General features: G+C 37.9%; 1 protein-coding gene across 1 annotated transcript in view; it reads right to left on the bottom strand.

The window, feature by feature from the left end:
* Positions 1–25,327, bottom strand: part of PREX2 (phosphatidylinositol-3,4,5-trisphosphate dependent Rac exchange factor 2) — a 291,402-nt gene that overhangs the window by 181,806 nt on the left and 84,269 nt on the right. Inside the window, exons 6-7 of the mRNA XM_047073746.1 lie at positions 24,220–24,381; positions 9,989–10,122 (exon numbers count right to left, since the gene is read on the bottom strand). Of these exons, the coding sequence (XP_046929702.1) occupies positions 9,989–10,122; positions 24,220–24,381 (296 nt within the window). The remainder of the gene's footprint in view (positions 1–9,988; positions 10,123–24,219; positions 24,382–25,327) is intronic.

Below are 25,327 nucleotides of genomic sequence, written 5' to 3'. Positions count from 1 at the left end.
TTTAGAATAGAAGGAGAGATAAAGGTCTTCCCAAACAAACAAAAACTGAAGGAATTTGTCACCACTAAACCAGCCCTACAAGAGATCCTAAGGGGGACCCTGTGAGACAAAGTACCAGAGACATCACTACAAGCATAAAACATAAAGGCATCACAATGACTCTAAACCCGTATCTTTCTATAATAACACTGAATGTAAATGGATTAAATGCGCCAACCAAAAGACATAGGGTATCAGAATGGATAAAAAAAACAAGACCCATCTATTTGCTGTCTACAAGAGACTCATTTTAGACCTGAGGACACCTTTAGATTCAGAGTGAGGGGATGGAGAACTATTTATCATGCTACTGGAAGCCAGAAGAAAGCTGGAGTAGCCATACTTATATCAGACAAACTAGACTTTAAATTAAAGGCTGTAACAAGAGATGAAGAAGGGCATTATATAATAATTACAGGGTCTATCCACCAGGAAGAGCTAACAATTATAAATGTCTATGTGCCGAATACAGGAGCCCCCCAAATATATAAAACAATTACTCATAAACATAAGCAACCTTATTGATAAGAATGTGGTAATTGTAGGGGACTTTAACACCCCACTTACAGAAATGGATAGATCATCTAGACACACGGTCAATAAAGAAACAAGGGCCCTGAATGATACATTGGATCAGATAGACTTGACAGATATATTTAGAACTCTGCATCCCAAAGCAACAGAATATACTTTCTTCTCAAGTGCACATGGAACATTCTCCAAGATAGATCATATACTGGGTCACAAAACAGCCCTTCATAAGTTTACAAGAATTGAAATTATACCATGCATACTTTCAGACCACAATGCTATGAAGCTTGAAATCAACCACAGGAAAAAGTCTGGAAAACCTCCAAAAGCATGGAGGTTAAAGAACACCCTACTAAAGAATTAGTGGGTCAACCAGGCAATTAGAGAAGAAATTAAAAAATACATGGAAACAAACGAAAATGAAAATACAACAATCCAGACGCTTTGGGATGCAGCGAAGGCAGTCCTGAGAGGAAAATACATTGCAATCCAGGCCTATCTCAAGAAACAAGAAAAATCCCAAATACAAAATCTAACAGCACACCTAAAGGAAATAGAAGCAGAACAGCAAAGGCAGCCTAAACCCAGCAGAAGAAGAGAAATAATAAAGATCAGAGCAGAAATAAACAATATAGAATCTAAAAAAACTGTAGAGCAGATCAATGAAACCAAGAGTTGGTTTTTTTAAAAAATAAACAAAATTGACAAACCTCTAGCCAGGCTTCTCAAAAAGAAAAGGGAGATGACCCAAATAGATAAAATCATGAATGAAAATGGAATTATTACAACCAATCCCTCAGAGATACAAACAATTATCAGGGAATACTATGAAAAATTATATGCCAACAAATTGGACAACCTGGAAGAAATGGACAAATTCCTAAACACCCACACTCTTCCAAAACTCAATCAGGAGGAAAGAGAAAGCTTGAACAGACCCATAACCAGCGAAGAAATTGAATCGGTTATCAAAAATCTCCCAACAAATAAGAGTCCAGGACCAGATGGCTTCCCAGGGGAGTTCTACCAGATGTTTAAGGCAGAGATAATACCTATCCTTCTCAAGCTATTCCAAGAAATAGAAAGGGAAGGAAAACTTCCAGACTCATTCTATGAAGCCAGTATTACTTTGATTCCTAAACCAGACAGAGACCCAGTAAAAAAAGAGAACTACAGGCCAATATCCCTGATGAATATGGATGCAAAAATTCTCAATAAGATACTAGCAAATCGAATTCAACGGCATATAAAAAGAATTATTCACCATGATCAAGTGGGATTCATTCCTGGGATGCAGGGCTGGTTCAACATTCGCAAATCAATCAACGTGATACATCACATTAACAAAAAAAAAAAGAGAAGAACCATATGATCCTGTCAATCGATGCAGAAAAGGCCTTTGACAAAATCCAGCACCCTTTCTTAATAAAAACCCTTGAGAAAGTCGGGATAGGAGGAACATACTTAAAGATCATAAAAGCCATTTATGAAAAGCCCACAGCTAACATCATCCTCAACGGGGAAAAACTGAGAGCTTTTTCCCTGAGATCAGGAACAGACAGGGATGCCCACTCTCACCGCTGTTGTTTAACATAGTGCTGGAAGTTCTAGCATCAGCAATCAGACAACAAAAGGAAATCAAAGGCATCAAAATTGGCAAAGATGAAGTCAAGCTTTCGCTTTTTGCAGATGACATGATATTATACATGGAAAATCCGACAGACTCCACCAAAAGTCTGCTAGAACTGATACATGAATTCAGCAAAGTTGCAGGATACAAAATCAATGTACAGAAATCAGTTGCATTCTTATACACTAACAATGAAGCAACAGAAAGACAAATAAAGAAACTGATCCCATTCACAATTGCACCAAGAAGCATAAAATACCTAGGACTAAATCTAACCAATGATGTAAAAGATCTGTATGCTGAAAAGTATAGAAAGCTTATGAAGGTAGTTGAAGAAGATTTAAAGAAATGGAAAGACATTCCGTGCTCATGGATTGGAAGAATAAATATTGTCAAAATGTCAATACTACCCAAAGCTATCTACACATTCAATGCAATCCCAATCAAAATTGCACCAGCATTCTTCTCGAAACTACAACAAGCAACTCTAAAATTCATCTGTAACCACAAAAGGCCCCAAATAGCCAAAGTAATTTTGAAGAAGACCAAAGCAGGAGGCATCACAATCCCAGACTTTAGCCTCTACTACAAAGCTGTAATCATCAAGACAGCATGGTATTGGCACAAAAACAGACACACAGACCAATGGAATAGAATAGAAACCCCAGAACTAGACCCACAAACGTATGGCCAACTCATCTTTGACAAAGCAGGAGAGAACATCCAATGGAAAAAAGACAGCCTCTTTAACAAATGGTGCTGGGAGAACTGGACAGCAACATGCAGAAGGTTGAAACTAGACCACTTTCTCACACCATTCACAAAAATAAACTCAAAATGCATAAAGGACCTGAATGTGAGACAGGAAACCATCAAAACCCTAGAGGAGAAAGCAGGAAAAGACCTCTCTGACCTCAGCCGTAGCAATCTCTTACTCGACACATCCCCAAAGGCAAGGGAATTAAAAGCAAAGGTGAATTACTGGGACCTTATGAAGATAAAAAGCTTCTGCACAGCAAAGGAAACAACCAACAAAACTAAAAGGCAACCAACGGAATGGGAAAAGATATTTGCAAATGACATATCGGACAAAGGGCTAGTATCCAAAATCTATAAAGAGCTCACCAAACTCCACACCCGAAAAACAAATAACCCAGTGAAGAAATGGGCAGAAAACATGAAAAGACACTTCTCTAAAGAAGACATCTGGATGGCCAACAGGCACATGAAAAGATGTTCAACGTCGCTCCTTATCAGGGAAATACAAATCAAAACCACACTCAGATATCACCTCACGCCAGTCAGAGTGGCCAAAATGAACAAATCAGGAGACTATAGATGCTGGAGAGGATGTGGAGAAACGGGAACCCTCTTGCACTGTTGGTGGGAATGCAAATTGGTGCAGCCGCTCTGGAAAACAGTGTGGAGGTTCCTCAGAAAATTAAAAATAGACCTACCCTATGACCCAGCAATAGCACTGCTAGGAATTTACCCAAGGGATACAGGAGTGATGATGCATAGGGGCACTTGTACCCCAATATTTATAGCAGCACTCTCAACAATAGCCAAATTATGGAAAGAGCCTAAATGTCCATCAACTGATGAATGGATAAAGAAATTGTGGTTTATATACACAATGGAATACTACGTGGCAATGAGAAAAAATGAAATATGGCCTTTTGTAGCAACGTGGATGGAACTGGAGAGTGTGATGCTAAGTGAAATAAGCCATACAGAGAAAGACAGATACCATATGGTTTCACTCTTATGTGGATCCTGAGAAACTTAACAGGAACCCATGGGGGAGGGGAAGGAAAAAAAAAAAAAAAAAAAAGGACGTTAGAGTGGGAGAGAGCCAAAGCATAAGAGACTTTTAAAAACTGAGAACAAACTGAGGGTTGATGGGGGGTGGGAGGGAGGGGAGGGTGGGTGATGGGTGTTGAGGAGGGCACCTTTTGGGATGAGCACTGGGTGTTGTATGGAAACCAATTTGACAATAAATTTCATATATTAAAAAAATAAATTAATTAAAAAAATAAATAAATAAATTAAATAAATGGAAGTTATTGGGGCATCTGGGTGGCTCAGTCAGGTAAGCGTCTGACTCTTGATTTCAGCTCAGGTCACGATCTCATGGTTTGTGAGATCGAGCCCCGCATGTGGCTCTGTGCTGACAGCATGGAGCCTGCTTGGGATTCCTCTCCCTGTCTCCTGCTCCTCCCCCATGCTCTCTCTCTCTCTCTCTCTCTCTCAAAAAAAAAAAATTAAATTAAATAATTTAGATAAATGGAAGCTTTGGACTAAGAACAGTATACAGGTAGGTGGGTAAATATGTATTTTTGCTCAAGTTAGAAATCAAAGGTACCCAATCAAAGTCTGACACACACTAAAAGTTAGTTATTTTAAAACTTCATCTGATTTATTTCACTTTCATTTCTCATTTTTCAGTAACTAGCTGGTAATTTCCACCTTTTCAAGCTCTGTCTGGTAAAATTCGGTTGGTACTTATGATCCCTCTGCAAAGAAACGGACTGTGCTGGGAATTCTTAAGTTGAATGTCATCCAGCTGAAAATATTTTCCCTAGATTGTTTTTATGATATGAGAATTGTATGCTTGTTGAGTAAGTCTCTTAATACACTTATAATCCTTTATAAGGGTCTCATTTCTTCTATTTTAAAAAGAAGTTGAAAACATTCCAAAACTTTGTGTATAGTGTGCCTATTACCAGTCTTTAATGCTAAAAAAGCATGTAATACAAAGGTTTGTGTTACATTTTTAACATAAAGGTGAACATTTATCATATGAATTAAGTGGTTAAGTATGTTTGTAATGGAATCACTGAACATTCAAGAGAGTTGATTTTAAAAACTTTTTAAAATTATGTTTTAAATTATTAACTAATTTAATTCTTAAAGAGGAAAGATTCTTCAACCTTGAGTGGGGGAGAGGGGCTTAGGGAGGGAGAGAATCTTAAGCAGGCTCCAAACTCAGCACGGAGCTCAACATGGGACTCGATCCCAGGACCCTGGGCTCATGACCTAAGCTGAAATCAAGAGTTGGACCCTCAACCAACTGAGCCACCCAGGCGCCCCTAAAGAAGAAAGATTCTAAGAAATGATTCAGGAGGATTTAAGAACACCTAGCCACTCAAAAGATTTCAATTAACCTGAACTATTCCATTTGACTCATTGACAAAAGTTTAGCAAATAATTTAATATACTGAAATAGTTATTCACTTATTGTGTTATACAGACACATGTGGCAAAAGTGGAGATGTAAATGTTTACCGGCTTCAATGTCCCTCTCCTCCTCTCTCCTACAGTTAGAGATCAGTCCTGAAGTGTTGAGAGGTGGTGAAGTGCTGAGAAGTGCTGGGCAGGTGCTGAGCGGGGTCACAAGGTGCTGTCACGGTCTCTGAGTTTCTTCCTTGGAAAAGAGTACATCTTCCTGGCTTATCTGTCTAAACTCTCATTAAAACTTAGTAGTCCTTCACCACTAGTAAAGAAACCTAACTAAATAGATTAATTAACCTGATTTAGGATTTATTAGTCCCAGATCTTCACCATCCTGCACTCCCGTGTTCATTTTGAAAGTGACCTCTGAATGTCCTTTGTGAATAACCTTAAATAAATGCTACAATTTAGGGATTCGGGCCAGGCAGTATGCAAGTTGGCATCAGAGTCAGCCAAGGACAGAGAAGAATGCACAGCAGACTAATATGCAGGTACCTGAATATTCTCCCAGGTAGGACATAGTATCATGGTGTCTGGTAAAAAAGAATTCCTTGTAAGTTAACACATCATGTATTTTTTTAAAAGTTTAATATACTTGGTAACAGTTTTAGTCACAGTCAGAGAACCATGGCATGGAATCATTCACTGGGTCGTATTTTCAAAGTATTAATTTTCTTTGTGATACTGCTGTGAACTCTGTACATGTTTCTATTATTTCTCTTGAGCAGATAGTAACACTCAATATGAAATTTCAGTAAGTGTTTGATCAATACTGTAACACTTCACTCAGACAGAGAGATCTTTGGTCCTTTCAGAAGATGGCTCTATTAAAGTACATAGACTGAAAAGCCTAAGGTTTGAAAACAATTTTGTTTTATATTGTAATGTTGACTATTTTGCATATCCCAATTCTATGATTTCCCTCCTAAGTATGTGTTTTAATGGTCACCAGGATACATGTGCAGGAATGTTCATAATAGCAGAAAAACTAAAACCAACAAAGAAAACAAATAAAAATCTAAAGTCCACTGATAGGAGAATGAATAAGTAACTGTTATTAACTTATTGGGATAATATTCATTCTCCTATCAGTGGCTGAGATCATGACCTGAGCCAAGTCAGATGCTTAACCGACTGAGTCACCCAGATGCCCCCAAAACTGCAGGCTTTTAATTTTACAAATGTTTCCTGTTGTTTAGCTATTTAACAATAACAGCCATGAGACCATAAATGACATCATCATTATACACTCAAGTCATGATCTCAGGTTTGTAGGTTTGAGTCCCAAGTCAGGCTCTGTGCTGACAGCTCAGAGTCCAGAGCCTGCTTCAGATTCTGTCTCCCTTTGTCTCTGCCCCTCCCCAGCTCGTGCTCTGTTTCTCTCTGTCTCTCACAAATGCATAAATGTTAAAAATGAAAAAGCCTGTGATTTTTAAGCAAACGTCTTCAATGTGCGTATAATGTGGACAAAAACTTTTGCTAACTGTGCAAAAACTTTGGACTTGAAGGCGGGCATATATATAAGTATGAGATCAACTATAATAAAGAAAAAAGATCTCATTCTCAAATGGATGCCTTTAATAACTGTACCTAGATGGATGTGTTAATTGACTACACGGAGGAAATCCTTTCACGATGTATATCAAATCGTAATGCTGTAGAACTAAAATATCCTTCAATTCTATTTGTCAATTATACCTCAGTAAAGCTTGGAAAAAACAACTGCACGTAAACAATTTGAATCACATTACAATTTTTTTTTATGTGGTTTTTTTTTGTTTTTTTTTTGTTTTTTTTTTTTTTTTTTTTGAGACAGAGAGAGACAGAGCATGAGCAGGGGAGGGGCAGAGAGAGAGGGAGACACAGAATCCAAAGTAGGCTCCAGGCTCTGAGCTGTCAGCACAGAGCCCGACGCGGGGCTTGAACTCAGACTGCGAGATCATGACCTGAGCTGAAGTCTGACGCTTAACCGACTGAGCCACCCAGGCACCCCATATTACAATTTTTTAATGAGTTACGTACACGTAAAATTAACAGTCTTCCTAAAGCCTACTTCTATTCATCTCAATCTCACTTCAAAACACAAAGAATTCAGAAAAGCATTCTAAAAAAACCAGACAAGTTTATTTTCATATCCAGTAAAAAGAATTTTTTTAAATACTCATTAAGACAGAGATAACGACAATTTAATTATTTTTTTAAACAATTTAATTATCCTTTGACTTTAATCCTAAACTGCTCCGTTTCATCAAGGCACATGGGGTAGTTCTGTGTTTTCTCATTAATGTCATTATATTTCCGCACTAATGTCTCATACTAGAGAATTCTGATAGCACAGTCCGAAAGGCAAAACAGCCACGTCATCAATGTAGCTGCCAACTTTTCGCAAACTTACACTGGGCATCTTGTTCATTGACTTAGGGAGTCCCATTTCAAGAGATAAAGAAGGACATTCCCTTAATCTTGCCTCCATTGGTTTTGAGTTTCTCATTCTTACTTTACCAGAAAATGTTTGGCTATAATTTCCTAATTTCTGAATCTAGAATAAACACTCAAACCCTGCGTTCTCAACCACCTGCTTTACCTTTAAGTTTAGAGAAGCCGCTTAGTACCATTTCACTGAAACTAATGTTACCTAGATATGGTTAGGAAGAAGCATATAAATTTCCCAATTAAATGCAGCCCTACTATTTTGCTTAATCAACCTGTAAAAATTTTTGCCAAGAGTTCAAGAAAACATCCTATAAATTAAGCACCTTCTGAAGAAAAATTATATCCATGCTTTAAAACAAGTAGCATTACATCAATAACAAGGATACATAAAATTATTTAAACTAATGGTGGCTCGGGGCGCCTGGGTGGCGCAGTCGGTTAAGCGTCCGACTTCAGCCAGGTCACGATCTCGCGGTCCGTGAGTTCGAGCCCCGCGTCGGGCTCTGGGCTGATGGCTCAGAGCCTGGAGCCTGCTTCCGATTCTGTGTCTCCCTCTCTCTCTGCGCCTCCCCCGTTCATGCTCTGTCTCTCTCTGTCCCAAAAATAAATAAACGTTGAAAAAAAAAAAAATTTAAACTAATGGTGGCTAAGCTATACCAGGGACTTGGCTGGGTTTCGTTCATTCGTTTATTCACTTATTTAAGAAATACTTCTTGATTGTCTATTACATGGAAGGTCCAGCCTCTGAGGAAATAGCAGAGACTAAGCAGCAAGACAGCTGTTCTCAAGGACTTTACAGTCTAATCTAGTGAAGGTGGCACCAAATAAATAAATAATGAAGAAAACACTAGCAAGAACTTTCTTGATAGAGAATGGCTGGGAGGCTACAGTGGATGGGGTGGTCAGAGAAGATATTTCTGAAAGAGAGATACTTAAGTGAGATCTAAAAGACATGAAGAATCTAGCCAAACAAAACTCAGACGGAAAAGCATCCTGGGAAGAAACAGGCAGGGCAAACGCCGTAAGAAGGAAATGCAAATGGTATAATCAAGGAACAGGAAAAGAAGACGTGGGGTGAGATGAGGTCAGAGAAGTAGGGAGGGGCTGGGTCATGCAGAAATCTGCAAGCCAGGATAAGGAGTTGCTTGTATTCCGGGAAGCAAATGATAGCTTCAAGATAGGTAATAATGTGCTTTCATTTGTGTTACAAAGGTTGCTCTGGTTTCTGTATAGAGCATAAACTTTAGAGCAGTAAATGAGGACCTGGTGGGACCAGCCACTGTTAGCCAGGGAGGAGATGCTGGTTGACTGGACTAGGATAGAGAGATATAGGGGGAGGTTTTCATATGTTTTAAATGCAGAATCGGTAAGATTCCCTAATGGATTACATTTGGGAGGTTGAGGAAAAGAGAGGAACCAAGGTTGACTCCTAGCTTTTGAAGTTAGGGAAACCAGTGGATGGGGAAAATTGGGGGAGGAGCACCATTAAGAGAAGAAATCAGGAATTCTATTCCTTCCATGTTGAAAATCTTCACAACCATCACAAGTGAGATACCAAATAGGTAGGAAGGATGAGTCTATATTTCTGGGCTAGAGATTTCTGAGCAAGTCACGTGGAGGTGGGTGGGACAGGAAGCCACAGGATTGAATCAAATCACTAAGGCAGAGTTGATAAATATGATAGAGCAAAGGGAGTGGAAAGCAGAAGCACGCAGCAGGCCAATATTTGACCAATAGAGTGTGATGTTACAAAAGGAAAGAGAAGAAAGTGTTTTAAGAAGGAGGAAGTGCTCATCTACTTCTTCTGCCGAGGAAACACATAAAATAAAGTGACCACGTGATTAGAAAACAGAGGGGAATGATGACTTTGACAGGAGCAGCTTAGTGAAGCAGTGGGATGCTTAAAATTTAGATTTCAATTTTTATAGCTGTGAGTGTTGACAAAGTAAAGGGATGTCGACAGGACAGGGGCTGCAGGTATAATGAAGGAGAAAATCATTGCAGGTGAAGAGACTATGGGATTTACTGAGGAGATCCTGAGTTCCCAGGAGCAGTGAGGAAAAGGTTGAGGCTATGAGACGGATAAATAATTTCTGAACTAGTACTTGTTTATCCCCTTACCTGTGTTTTCTTTTGCAATACACCAAAAGATTATCGAAAAGAAAAAACACCCGTTCTTGAATATTTCCAGAAGAGATTTTCAGTAAGACTCCACACATTAGCATTTCAGTGCAGGTATCAGTAATGTTGGATCCCTAGGTCAGAAAAAATGCAGAGAAAGCCTGATTATTTAATAGAAACTTTGTGTGTAATTCTTTTTTTCCCTAAAAGTCTGTTTTTATTTTAAGATACAATATATAGACAGGATAAAAGTTCAAACATTATAAATATTTATACACTGGGAATATAAATATTCCCTTCCAGACTCCTCCTCATCAGTTTCAGCAGCTACAACCACCTTTAAGAGATTGTGTGCCTCCTTTTAGCTATCTTACACATATGTGCATAAACATGGATGATACATGTCACCTGTGTTCTTTTAAAACGAGATGATTTCAAATTGATTCATAACATTCATGTCCTGGGGTGCCTGGGAGGCTCAGTCGGTTAAGCATCTGACTTCGATTCAGGTCATGATCTCATGGTTCATGAGTTTGAGCCCCACATCAGGCTCTACGCAGATAGCTCAGAGCCTGGAGCCTGCTTCAGATTCTGTGTCTCCCTCTCTCTCTGCCCTCCCCTACTCACACCTGTCTCTCTCTCGAAAATAAACGTGAAAAAAAATTTTTTAAAAACCCCAAAAACGTTCATGTCTCTACTACTTCTTTGCTCCTCCTCTCATTCCCTGGGATGGGAAAAGAGCTCCGTGGACATATCATAAAGTATATGAAATTCTTCAAATTTTTAGCACGTCCCAATTTATATCTCCTCTCCTAGGATGGACAGGAAGAAAAAAGAAGAAATTAAAAGAAAAAAAAACCTTATTTGAACACAGCGACCTTCCATAGAGCCTTTTACCTTATGAAAGTTAGCACAGGCACACTCATTCATTAAATAAGCCTTCACTGAGTGCACACTAAGGTCATATGATTAGTGACAAAACTGAGCCTTAACACAAGGGCTAACCATTGAGAGGAGCCACAAGATGAACGGGGCCTGAATCATCAAAAGAACAAAGCTACCCACTAAAGTAGAACGCATGCATTGGCTTATTGTGTGAGCTGAGCATAAACACCTATTTTGAGCCATTATAAATGTTGTAGTCTATTTGTTTCCACAACCTGAACTATCATAACAAATGCACCAAATTGGACAAAAAAGGAAAAAAAAAGTTTTCAGTAGATATCTGTAAATTGTGCTCTTTAAAATGAATATTTGTTTTAAATATGTCCAGTCTCTTTAAATCTGATGATAAATTTCTGATTCTTTTTAAACTGAATGCTTTAACTTTTATTTTTGATATTTAAAACTCAAAACATTAATTTTAAATTTCCTACTTCCACAATAATCAGTGATAAAGTTTTTTCTGATTTATTGTAAAAATTTTAATTACAATGACAACTCCTATCTATCAATAAGAGACTTCCCAAATGGGAAGTTAAGAGAAAGTGATTATGTTGAGCATCTATATTACAAACACATTTTGTTTTTGCTTTTATGTTTTATTTAAATATTTTTTTGTTGTTTATTAAGCTTTTTATTTTAATTCTTGGATAGTTACTACACAGTGTTCTACTGGTTTCAGGTGTACAATACAGTGGTTCAGCAATTCCATACCTTACCCAGGGCTCATTGTGCCAAGTGCATTCTTAACCCCCTTCACCTATTGCACCCCTCCCCTCTCCCACGTCCCCTCTGGCGACCATCAGTTACACAAACATTTTAAATTTTAGAAAGATCCCTTTCTTCTTTCCTTCCGCCATAAGGGTGGATATATAACTGAAGATCTATCAAAAATTTACACAATCATATCCTTCAACACGTGATAATTAAGTAAAAACTGTCATCAAATAAGAATATAAATCCCAATTCCAGTAACAAATGATTTCTTATTTATACTAAATACCATCCCTACCTCAGGAAAAAAAAAATTAAGACAGAATGAAGACATTTAAAAATGTAAACAAGGAAACATCACTTTGATTCTTGCACAGGAACCTGTACAATGTTACGAAAGTGGCTGTATTGATAGCAATTTTACAAAAGGTACAAAACGCTTCGCCTTGGACTATTTCGTACAGTAGCCCAAGAAAGCCACACAAGGAAGTTAACTTATCTCATGAAAGGGTAACTGCAGATGTTATCCTCATTTGCATATTAACTAGTCTTCCAAATAAGCTCCCAAAATTAATATTGATGGATACATTCCTATTTGACCAGAATCTTAACCTTTTATTTCCTGACTTGTTTGTGATTATCATCTTTATTAATGTATACAAGAAGAATTTAATGTAAATTTGAGCTAAGTATAATGGCTAGGGGTCATTTAGTCCATCCTCTTACACAGTCTCACAGGACATATTGTACAAGCTCTGAAGAACTCATGGGAACTAATGTGTAAAGTAAAATAGAAAGTGGATATATTATTCTTGATAATAAAACTAACTGATGTACACACTGAATGTTCCCATAAGTATGGCCAACGCAATCTTCCTTTGTAAATGTACCTATTTGGAAAGCTGTATCATAATCAGAAAGAATCTTTACACAAGTAACAAACTCACAACCAGACAATAACAGAGGAAAGGACCTGATTTTTGCCCACTCCTAGTTTTACCACTGAGGAAACCCCTGCCTTTTCCCTGTTTTTGTCCTCCTGTGAACTGTCTGCATGTTATTTGAATCGTCCCATCAAATTCTTGTTTGTTTATATCTTTTGTCTTGTCAATGCCACAAAGACTTTCCAATGAAGTCGTGCTCCCCAGTTGAGAGAAACTGTCTCTAGTCCTGTGAACTGCTAGCAGAGTGAACTGAATAGCAGGGCCATGGTAGCTAATGAGCCAAACGTTCTCATAGGTTAGGTTTTGGAGAGGCTGAGTACTCCCTGTCAGCAGTTGTACCTTTCATTTCTAATAAAAAGCTAATTTTACAGCAGGAAGCTCTCTCAGATGGTAGCATTAGACAAGTCAGAAGCATGCCTGGACTATTAGAGTAGGATGAAGGAAAGCTTTCAACAGCGCCTATAGGTGGGATTGGAATTGCTCATTTATGTACCAAGAGAATAGGAGGAGCATGGGAAGGAAGGGAGGGAGGAAGGAGGGAAGGGAAGGAAGGAGGAAAGGAGGGAGGTTGGGAGGGAAATTTGGGTAACTAGAATTAGAGCAGTTTGTAAGCAATGAGCTAGCACAATCTATCTACCACCTGGACAAGACCATCCAAACTCCATTTGTCTTTCTGTGTGCTGCCCTTGCTCTCTTTTCTCTGCTTCCGGTACTAACAAATCACACTTTTGAATGACTCCTTTGATTCTGTAGCCATGTTCATGCCTTCAAACCACCGTAGAAAAGGGTAATAGTATTTAATTTATACAGAGTATTAACAGACAATATATGTAAAACTCCCAGCATGATGCCTAGCACATAAAGGGACTCAATAAAGGCTGGGACAATTATCATTGCTAGCTTTAAAGGTGATACTCTTCTGCAAGGGGACTTCACTGATTTCTGATCTCTGCTGTGGTTTACTCTATGTTGGATTTTTATGGTTTAACTTTTTGAAGACAATGTTATTTCTCTTATTCTCAGGTTAATGAGGGTGGACACATCTTGTTGCCTCAGAGAACACTGACCCTTGCTGACAAAAATGGCTGTCCAGCCTATTCTTAAACACTTCTTATAAAATGAAGTTCATTCCCTCATAAGATAGGCAATTTATTTATTAAGTCACTCTAATTATTAGAAATATTTTTCTTATTGTAGAGCCAAACTCTAACCCTCTTTCTACTCACTGACTCTACTTTTGCTTCCTGGGAGTAGAGGGACACCCTCTTCATCATGATAGACCTGGCCCACCAATATCTGAACATAGCCAATATGTCCCTTCTGCCTTCCAAACTATAGAACTTCATTGCTTTTGACCATTCATCCTATGGCTTGGTTTCAGAAACCTGCAAGATCCTGGAAGATCTTCTCTGGACCTTCTCCAGTGTGTCAGGGTCTCTCTTAATAGGTAACATCTCCAGAAGTGAACACAACCATTCAGATATGAGCGGGCAAATAAATCATATAGATGCCAAAAGATCGTATTAGCACATTTGTGGCAATCCCATCTTACAACTAATTCCAAGTGCCCCTATAGTACAAGCACCTATATCATTTTCCTCTATCCTCTACTTAAATAGTCTGACTTTTAAATCATTTAATCCAGATAGGTATCATAGCAAACTCCCAAACCTGTCGCTAACATACAAATACATTACGTATAAGTCATTACCATAAGTTCCCATTACCTCATAGCTCCTGATCAAATTTCAGAATACGATTTAACTTCTTTGAGGTCAACACTTTTCTTTTTATTTTTTTAATTTTTTTTAACATTTATTTATTTTTGAGAGACAGAGAGAGACAGAGCATGAGCAGGGAAGGGGCGGAGAGAGGGAGACACAGAATCTGAAGCAGGCTCCAGGCTCCAAGCGGTCAGCACAGAGCCCAACACGGGGCTAGAACTCACAAATCACAAGATCATGACCTAGGCTGAAGTCAGATGTTCAACCGACTGAGCCACCCACACGCCCCTGAGGTCAACACTTTTCATAAACAACCCAAAGTATCCGTGTAATTACCTATTAATGACATTTTATGGGGTAATGACATCAAGCCCAACCATCTTGTTATGCTCCAAAGTCCATCTCACAATATAAATATAATATCACTCATATTCTATTTTACTAAATCATATTGGGATGAGATGTCTTTAATATTTAATAGCAAGCTTTAAGAATCAGTACAGGGGCGGGGCGCCTGGATGGCTCAGTCAGCTAAGCGTCCAACTTTCGCTCAGGTCATGATCTCGCAGTTTGTGGGTTTGAGCCCCACATTGGGCTCTGTCCTGACATCTCAGAGCCTGGAGCCTGCTTCAGATCCTGTGTCTCCCTTCTCTCTCTGCCCCTCCTCCACTTGTGCTCGCTCTCTCTCTCTCTCTCTCTCTCAAAAATAAACATTAAAAAAAGAATTAGTACAGTATCTGCCTTTACCATCTTCTATCATAGTAATCTACTATCATCACATGAAATCTCTTCAGTGAATAATTACTTAATTCCCAGAGAATTGCTTATGTACTTAAAGGAATCTACGTCAAATGTATACATTTGTCTAACAAACTCATTCTAAAAGAAAGGTTTATAGCATTTCTCTTTATACCATCTGTATCTTAGATAATAAAAAAAAACCCTGATGCTCTTGATTTACCATGATTGAATCTGTGCATTATTTCTTTTTTTTTTAATTTTTTAATGTTTTATTTTATATTTGAGAGAGTAGGAGACAAAGACAGAGAGCAAGCAGGGGAGGTGCAGAGAGATGGAGACAGAATCCGAAGCAGGCTCCAGGCTCCGAGCTATCAGCACAGAGACTGATGTGGGGTTCAAACTCATGAGCAGTGAGATCATAACCTGAGCCAAAGTCAGATGCTTAACTGAGCCAATTAGGCACCCCAAATCTGTGCATTATTTCTGTGACTATAGCAACTAGAAATCATTAAGAATTTTTCAACTACAGATACATACGATATTATCAATATTGAAGAAAATTTGGCCAAGTGTATATATACAGTCTCCTGTATAGTCATGATATGTTTCTCACTTCAAATCCATCCCACCTACAAGTAGACACTTAATATATGTCTCTTTTTAAAATGATGTGGCATTTTTCCCCTCACATACATGATAAATCTGCCTTTCTCTGTAGTAAAAAAAAAATCTCATGACTTCACCTTTAAAGTAAATGAAATTTATGATATTTTGAAATTATGTGTAATTTTTTTTTCATTTACCTAGAAATGCCAGGAGAGTTTCCGGGGTTAGGGATAAATAAGCCAAGCTACAAAACTCACAGGAGAAATTGAAATCAAGTACAGCTATGAGCATCAGACTGCTAGGTAAGAGTCAAGAGCACAAGAGTCTATCAAAATGACAATGTCAGAGAAGTGAACTAGAAAATAAAAAACGTGGAAGCAATAAAACAAGCCAGGCATATCGTCAGAAGAGAGCAAAGCCTCTAGGGCACTGATCTCAAATTTTAGAGTTTGGGGGACACACTTGATGGGCTTCTTAAAATCCTCAGGTTCCCTGGCACTACCCTCAGAGATTGAACCTGAGTGAATCTGGCGTGGGTCCCAAACCATTCCAACAAATGCTGACGCATGTGGTATTCTCTCAACACTCTAAGCAAAACTGCTTTGGAGGCTTTGAGTACCTGAGCCCAGGTGCTCAAGTGCACAGTATAGCAAGCCTGCTGACATGGAGATAAAGGTGAGCACAGGTCTCTGCCCAGGTCACAGTTACACCTGTGATGTATTTCATCACTGGTGAATATTCATTATAAACCTGCAAATTGTTACATGACCTGTTAGTATTTTATCTTTTATCTAGCATTACTGATGCCAATTTTTAAATCTAGATGTCTATTTTTTGACAAATCCATATTTAGTCATTGAACAGCCATGTACGATAAATGCTTTTCTCTAGATGAATGCTAAAGTCAGGTTTTCAACATTTCTACAACATGCCAGGCAATGTGTTAAACACTTTTCTCCTGGTATCAATCCGTAGCAAGTTGGCTTCTCTGTTCCTGAAGTTTTACAAAAACAGAGAGAGAGAGAGAGAGACAGACAGAGAGAGAGAGAGAGAGAGAGAGAGAAGGGGAGAAGGGGAGGAAGGGAGGAAGGGAGGAAGGGAGGAGAGGAGGAAGGGACGAAAGGAGAAGGAATGAACGGGGAGGGAGGGTGGGAAAGATGTACACTTAATTAAATCAGCTTTGTACACTGTTTCATAGGTCATCATGTAGATAGATGTTTGAAGGCAGAAAATTATTTTATTGTGAAAAAAAGCTGAAAAAGTCTAACTATAGAAATACTGTTACAAAGACTGAATTTCATGTGACTGTGAAAAAAGTACCACCCATGAAAATAAGCTACTTTAACAGTACAGTGCTATATCACAGTCATAAACTAATATTTGAGAGGTAAGGTGTAAAAGAATTATTTTTAAAAAGTAAGAGGGCTTGCATAAATCATTAATTTGAACTACTTTAAAGCCATTACACATATTATAATATGTATATGTAGAAATTAATGCAGACACTTTTAAATAATGTGTTTACCCATACTATTCAGAGTTCTGTTGTCTTAGCAATCCCTTAAAAAAAACTAACCAAAATAATGTACTTTTATCATCTAGATGATTTAGCGTTTTTAATGTGCATTTCCACTTAGGAAGCTACATTTGTCATGTAAAATCATGCTTTTGATGAATTGTGTCTATAGAATTAAATACAGCAAAACCCTAGCAATGAAGTTACATGGATGGTTCTAACCCTGACTGCTTTTATTAGATCAGGAAAGGAAAGGTGGCTGACGGTTCAAGGTGAGAAGTAACCATAAATGAATAACTGTGACCAGGGGTGGGAGTCTACTCATCTCGTCCTTCTCATTCCAAAAGCTTCTCTCTTTCTATTCCAACCTGTGGTAACTTACCTCATCCTTTGTCCTTCACCATGGCCCCCAACAGTGCAAAGGTGAAATACAGTGAGGGAAGCCCACCCACATCTGCCCTTAGACAAAAGAAACAGAACCTGCACTATGGAAACCCCTTCACAAAGACTGAATTTCAAATAACTCTACAGTGCTCAACTCTAATATGAGGAAGTAAAAACTCCCCCATGGTATACATTTGAGAACCATAAGCCAAAACTGGATGCTAAAGAGGATAAGAGATCATCAAAGTAGCATAAAAATGAAACAAATAACAGAACCAGGTCAGAATCACTGCCACTATCCAAAAGGGCCAAAAGTATTAAAAAATAGTGAGAAGCCACTGATAATGAATACATAACTATCATATAATTATATCTGCATTTAATTACCACCCAACCCACTATGGATCAGACACTGCCCTAGATGCTGGAAACTCAGAGCTTGAGACATGACCTCTGTTCCCAAGAAGTCCATATACTAGTGGAAGAAACAGATATGTAAACACAGAATTAAATGCAGTGTGATCACTGCAATCACCACACATTAATAAAATGCGAGTTGGTGAGAGTTAACAGTGATGATTATCAGGGAGAGCTGTATATTTATGATTATGTATGTTTATAATTAATTATATAGTTCATTCCATGTTGTGGTTTTAGGCTTCAATCATTCTTCAGTGTCAACTTGATGGAGTACACTATTTAAATACCACTTTCCAATATGGTGAAGAGATCAGTCTGAAACGGATAGAGCAAACAATGACCTAAGTCATTAAGAGCAGGACCTGGAGGCAGTCTGTGTCCGCAACATTGCTCACCAATGGCTCCGCTTCTCAACGTGTGTGCCTCATGGTACAAGAACCAGCAAGAAAATAATAACAATTCAGAATCTAATGTGTTAAAAGTTGAATAATTTTGATTGTACAATTTGAGGTATATAATCAGCTGTCAATTAGATAGCCAGCATACATGAAAAACTATTAAATGTCAAAGCACCATTAAAAAATTTGATGTGTAAATAGGATGAATTTTCATAGGTGGGCACTTGTTAGATGCCAAAGTATGCTTTCAGAAAATGACAAGAGCCAGAAAAGACAGAAGCATGTACATTTATTTTATGGCTCCTTTTCTAATTGCTAGTGTTTCTTCAAACATTAAAATCATGACTTATGAAACACTGCAATAATAAAACAATCCCTATCCTCTGAATAAACGCAATAAAAATATCATCACTAAACCATATCTGGACCATTTGAAAGCATAAATCTTTTCATGTTAACAAGTTCTCTTAATATGTTATATAAGGGTTCATTACTGATTCTTTGCAGCAATGAGGTGGCAAAAACCATTATAAAATGAAACTATTCATAATTATCTGACCCAATCATCGGCTCTCCCTGCTTAACACCAGAGTCTACCTCATTCATCTTGTCAACTAAATGTTGAATGTCAGTATCAGAAAAACACAGACTGCAGAGAGAAGGGCATAAACTTAGCAAAGATGAAAGATGACAGGAGGGCTTGAAACTTCCCCAATCATATGCAAAGCACTGACAGATGATAATTTAGCAGAGCTAGACCCATTCATGGTGGAAGAAAAGAAAAGTGACAAGAATGACAACTAGATGGGTGTTTCAAAAGAGAATGGTTTCAACATCAAAGGAGTGTCTTGAGAAAATTAATGAAGCATTTGAATATTCTTTCAAAAACTCTTTTAAAAATACTAGAAAAGTTAAACATTAAGTGAAGACTATCACATCATGTTATCACATAATGTCATAAGATGTATTCCCCCACCCCTCAAGAGTCAGCATTTGATTCACTCTTCCTGAGATACAGTTTATTAACTGAAGTTATTACCCAAATTATGTCATATATATTAGATAAAACAAATTAATAACATAAATTTTCATTTAACCAAAATGAAGTCCCAATCAGACGTCCCCCCCACTCCCACTTAGGAATTTCTGCTCCCCTTTCTACATAGATTCACTTTCAATGGTCTTTTTCCCAAACCACTTATCCTTAAGAATCAAGTCTGCTTCAAGACAGTAGACAAATGTGTATCCACTAAATCACCTTACAGAGAAGATGAAAGAAACAGGTCTCATCACCACCTCTGTTAGACTCACACTCATGAAATAAGAGAACATGACTTGAAGTCAATACACTGTCAGACACAAACTTAGTCAAACATAAAGCAGCAACAGGTGATTTTAAAATGGTCTTGTACCATTATATTTCTCCATGTAAAAAGGTAACCAAGAGGTGTCAAATTTCTATTCTGATTGTTTTTACTTCCTAAAACACAATAATTATTTTGATCTTATTTTTCCCAACACCTTCATATATTAATAATTCTCCCCCTTATCTTTTAATATATATTTTTTTCAGATTTAAGAGATCTATCCCAAACAGGCCTATGAAGAATGTAAAGCTAAACTACCAAATGACATAATGCTGATTGATACTCCCTTGTTGACAAAGTCCATTTTGACTCCAAAGATTACAGTGATCATTACACTATCAGTCAGTCAAAAAGCCCACCAACATCGAGAACGGTTCTGTTCTATGGAATGAATCAGTGACTCTGCTTAAACAGCTAATAAACTTCCTTCCCAACCACACTAATCACTGTCCTACAATTACTTTCAGTAGAATATCCTGTAGAATGTTTTGAATGTAGGATAAGACATAAAACTGAGATATAATAAATTATGCTAATAATAGGCAATTAAATATGAACAATTAACCCACAGATCTTCTGTGGTGTCTGTCACTACATAAATGCTGACAAAAACCTAATTTTTATAATCAATTTACTTAAAAAATTTTTAATGTTTATTTTTGACAAAAAGAGAGACTGTGTGTGTATGTGTGTGTGAGAGAGAGAGAAAGAGAGCAGGGTTGGGGCAAAGAGACAGGGGGACAGAAAATCCAAAGCGGGCTCTGCACTGACAGCAGCAAGCCAGATGTGGGGCTCAAATTTACGAAACCAGGAGATCATGACCTAAGCTGAAGTTGGATGCTCAGCAAACTGAGCCACCCAGGTGCCCCATACAATCAATTTATTTTTAAAGGGCAAGCAACCAACTTAATCTAGATAATAATTTTAATTTTTTAAAACAAATTTTGTGTAATGTTTATTTAATTATTTTGAGAGAGAGTGAGAGAGAGCATGAGCTGGGCAGAGACAGAGAGAGAAGGAGAGAGAGAATCCCAAACAGGCTCCACACTGTCAGCACAGAGCCCAACATGGGGCTCAATCCCATGAACTGTGAGATCATGACCTGAGCTACAATCAGGAGTCCGATGCTTAACCAACTGAGCCACCCAGGTGCCCCACAAATTAGCTACATTTTTATCTGATGGGTATAAATAATATTACATGGTGACAAGGAATATAGGCTTTAGAACCAGTCTGTTTATTTTCGTACTAAACTTTGCCATCCATTAGTCATAAGAACTTGAGTAAGTTATATAGCCCTCATTTTGAAAATCTGTGTAATGGGGATTATAATACCTCAGCAAACTATTTAAGACTCACCAAGATTGCATACAATGGAAGATCAGCATTTCCTCAAAAGTAAAGTGGGTGACTGGCAATCAAGGACCTCTGTCCTCCCCTAAGCAAATTTAGCCAGGCAAGTTAGAGGAATCCTAGATCTTGATCTTGAATCTTGAGTGACATAATATAAGGGTGGAAAAAATTATTAGAGCCTATCCATTTTAGCTAAGGCACTGAAGGTCCTGCCTGACAGCTCTGGCTACCTAGACACCCTTGAGAATATAGCTTTTCTTTTGATCCTGTGAATGACCCCATATCCTTTAAATTAATTTTTCTTTTAGTTTCTGTTGCTTGGAACTATCTAACCTTAACTGGAGTGATATAACACCTTCAGTAGACAGGTGCATATATTAGACAAACGGGAATTTCTCAAGGGTAAAACCCTACCACTGAACCAGAGCTTTAAAATACTACTTATTTGCATAGCATTTTACAGTAGTCAAAGCGCTTCCACTTATTTCATTTGACTCTTGCACTAACCCACACTGCACTAACCTCTCTCATGAGAGGTTTGATGCATTATCCCCAAACCAAGGGTTAGAGTCCCGTCTAACAGTGAACAACAACCAGGCCTTTTCACTCTGTCATCTGATTTGGGAGTCATAAATTTCAATCACTTATTTGCCTAACATAAAGGAATGTAATGATAATTTATAATGCAAAATACTAGATAGGCAAGATACCTGACAGATTTTACTATAAAAAGCCTTCGTTTGATTAATGGGAAAATAAGACCCTGGAAAATTAAGTGACTTATTTGAAATAAATAATCCACCTCAAGTGGAAATAGTGCAAACTCATGGTGTATCAGACTCGGAGTCCATTCAAGAAATTTTGGTCACTAGAGAAAGAGTGGCATCTCTAAGGTGGTCCTAAAAGACCTGAGGAAGCTCAGGGAAGGAGCTGGACAGGTTTCCCAACTTCAGCTCAAGGCTCTTCACCTCAAAAGCTCTTTAAGGATCTCTGTGTTCTCTAGTTGACATGCCACCTGACATCTGCCCTTGGCCCTGTCCTAACCCCACTAGAGCCACTCGAAACAAACACAAAGCTGTCTGCAAGCTGAGCAGTAATCCTTGTTTGCAATTCAGAGAAAGCTCTTTAACCATTCCCCGTCCCTCCCAGAACCTGCATTCATCCTGCACAATTGTGTCCCTTTGTCCTGTGTTACCTTGGGAATCCTACCTGCAGTTTCTCCTAAACTTCCTGGAAGGAACCAGACTTGAGTACTACGACAACTTTCCCACTCTCTCCAAGGTGGTGGACTGAGATGAGGAATCAGGTTCTGATCACAAGTTGCCAACCAGTTGGCTGTGCCTTCCTCCAGCGTGCATTCCCTCAAGACCCCAAAACCTCCCAAAGCACCTATGGCTGTGTCTTACACAATCATTTTCAAATCCTGCTCCAGTAGAATTTATGTTGCTGCCCTCTTAGGGACCCAACATTCGTATTATCTCCTCTGTGCGTGCTGGAACTGTAGTCATTTCTGATTTCCTGCAGCCTGTTTTCTGTCCTGATGCCCCATTTCCTTCTTACACTCCAACTGTTTGTTATAAATATAGCAAGGCTGGTGACACTGAGGCACCCACTGCTATGGGCTGTATATGACACATTATGGTCCACACATATTCTTCCTTTGAGCAACTTGCATGTTCAGTGCAAGAAATATCAATGCTTTTTCAGGAATCTCTTATTCCTGCAGTAGACTCAATTTTTAGGATATACATGAGGAGAGAAAAAATGACAGATTCCATTTCCCTAGAGTACCAAGAAGAATCTGTGAAGTTTTGTTTTGGTAAAAGGCCTGGCAGATAGCAATGAGAAACCCTCCAATTCAAAGCAAGTTCAGTTTTTCTTCCAATGCTCAATTGACAACAGAATGACAAAAGTAAACTTCAGTCCATTTTTCTCATCCCAGCAGGACAACCGCTCCCCAGGAAAGGAATTATCATCATGAATCAACACTAAAACACACAACCATTTTAATTGACTGAAATAAGTAGCATTCATGCTGACACGGGAGGTCACCCTGGACACTTGAAATGAAAGAATATAGATGAGGAGAAAGATTAAATCTCAGCTAGCATTTGAAAAGTTTCATGGTGAAAAGTGGATAAATAAGAGAATTCCCAGAGGTCACTGTTTGAGGCTTCCTGGCAAATCTGAATAGACATAATTTTAGATCTAAACGGAAATCAACATATTGAAGATACGAAACAAACCAGTCAATTATAAAGCCTTAAAGATAAAAAGCAATGTACTGAAATTTGTGTAATACAGTATTTGACTGGAAACATTTTAAATCTACTTTATGCCTTTAAAAATTATACTAATTGCTTACTTTCTAATAACAAATTATCCTAGTTGAAAGAAAGCTCATGCTCATCTCAATTAAGGCAATTTAAAGACAAAATTTTAGTTTATTCTTTATACGGCACTAAAATAATACGGGGCTCCAACCCCATGAAATGATGGGGATTCAAAGTTACTATAGATGAAAACGTATTACAGATTCTGAATATCACTCTTTTGCCTTTTTATCATCTAAAAAAATCTTTCTCTAATTAATCATAAATCTGTAAAACTTTTTGTCTTCAGTGGACCTTAAAAATCACATAATAGTTCTTTCATTTTAGAAATGAGGAAATTCAAGTTTAGAGAGATTAAGTGGGCTTACAATGAAATCCATCACCATACACCTAATTTAGAATCTGAAAATAACAGTATCACAGAACACGTATGGAGCAGAACCCCCTTCTTAACTCTCTCCAGGATTCAAGCTATGTACTTGTTGGCCAAAGGCAGTCAGGAAAAAGGATAATCGAGATGCACAAATACTGAAATACCAAAGCTTATAACCCATACAGTGTTGGGTGGCTCTATCACAAAGCTTTCAGGCTGTCACTAAGTCAATTAACTGCCGCTTTATGGATATTTAAAAATAATAATGACAGCACTTTTCAGAAATGGTTACAGCCCTCTGGCATTATCTGTGAAAATGACCATTTATGGTTCAATCCAATGTCAACAATTCTATTCACAGCATTAAGACATAACAAAACTATTTTAAGCTCCATTGTTGAGTAGAGTGAATGTACCTCCCAGCCTTCAATGTGAGACTGCCACTCCTCCAAAACTTCTAACTTCTCCATCTGCCTCTTGGCCTCGTTTATGTTGGAACAGACGGCTTTCATGGCTTGGAGGGCTTCCATTACTGCTGCGTAGTCACTGTGTTTCCTTGGAGTCCGCTTCAGCAACTCCTGTTTATACACAAAAAACAAATCGCCCTTTGATCTTCTGCTTTCTGGTACAGCAGGTTCAGACTGACCAGGAAATGAAAACTGCAAAGATCGTGAGAGCCACTTTCAGAAGTGACATAACAAACTCCACTAGGATTAAGATCAAAAATAAAAGGTTGAGTCAATGAATGTGCATTACCCCTAATACACATTTGGCAGTGGTTTTAATTTTTTCCTTAAAATTATTGTCTTTAAAAACTAAATTAGACTTCTCCTTTCAAACTGTCAAATATCTCACCTGCAGCATGACATGTTGTTATAAGTTTGACCTCTGCTCCAACCAGAAATATAACTTTACATATTTTCCTCAAGTCTTTAACAGAATAGTAAGCCCAAAATTTCAAAAATAATTTAAATGCCTTATTTTCTAATAAATTTTTGAGAAGCTATAAAAACATGCTATACATAAAGCAAAAATTTTAAATAATGTCTTACACTCCAGCAAAATAAATGATGTGTAAATTCCACAATACTCCATCATTAAAGGGGAAATTTATGCTGTTTTCACCAATAACTTGGGTTCATTCTCTGTAATGAATGAATTGCCATATGCCTCTCGATAATTTTCTTTTTGCTTTTGTTTTTTGGGGTTTTTTGGCATTTTATGGTTTTTTTCCATTCAGGATATCAGAACAAGAGTAATCTTTAATCTTTTAAATATATTGAAAGGTCTTGTTTGTTTTTTAGGAGCACAAAATTAAACATCTTCACCCACTGTCTAGACAGTTGTAACCACATTGCTTTTTAATTAGTCATTTGTTTCTTTACTACAGTTGCCATCATCATGTAACTAACACAATTACAGAAATCCTAAGGCAAGTCTTTTAAAAGAATTCTCTTAATTCTTAACATACAGTGGGAAAGTATGCAGTTGTTATATTCTCCTGGGGTCTGTTATTGTTGAAAA

The sequence above is a fragment of the Lynx rufus genome, unplaced genomic scaffold (assembly GCF_022079265.1).
Source record: "Lynx rufus isolate CCGP_SWC_20201006 ecotype Redwood Valley unplaced genomic scaffold, mLynRuf1.p SCAF_12, whole genome shotgun sequence".
Classification (NCBI taxonomy): domain Eukaryota; kingdom Metazoa; phylum Chordata; class Mammalia; order Carnivora; family Felidae; genus Lynx; species Lynx rufus.
The sequence above is the reverse complement of the archived record's forward strand: the minus strand, read 5'-3'. Positions and strand labels throughout refer to the sequence as shown.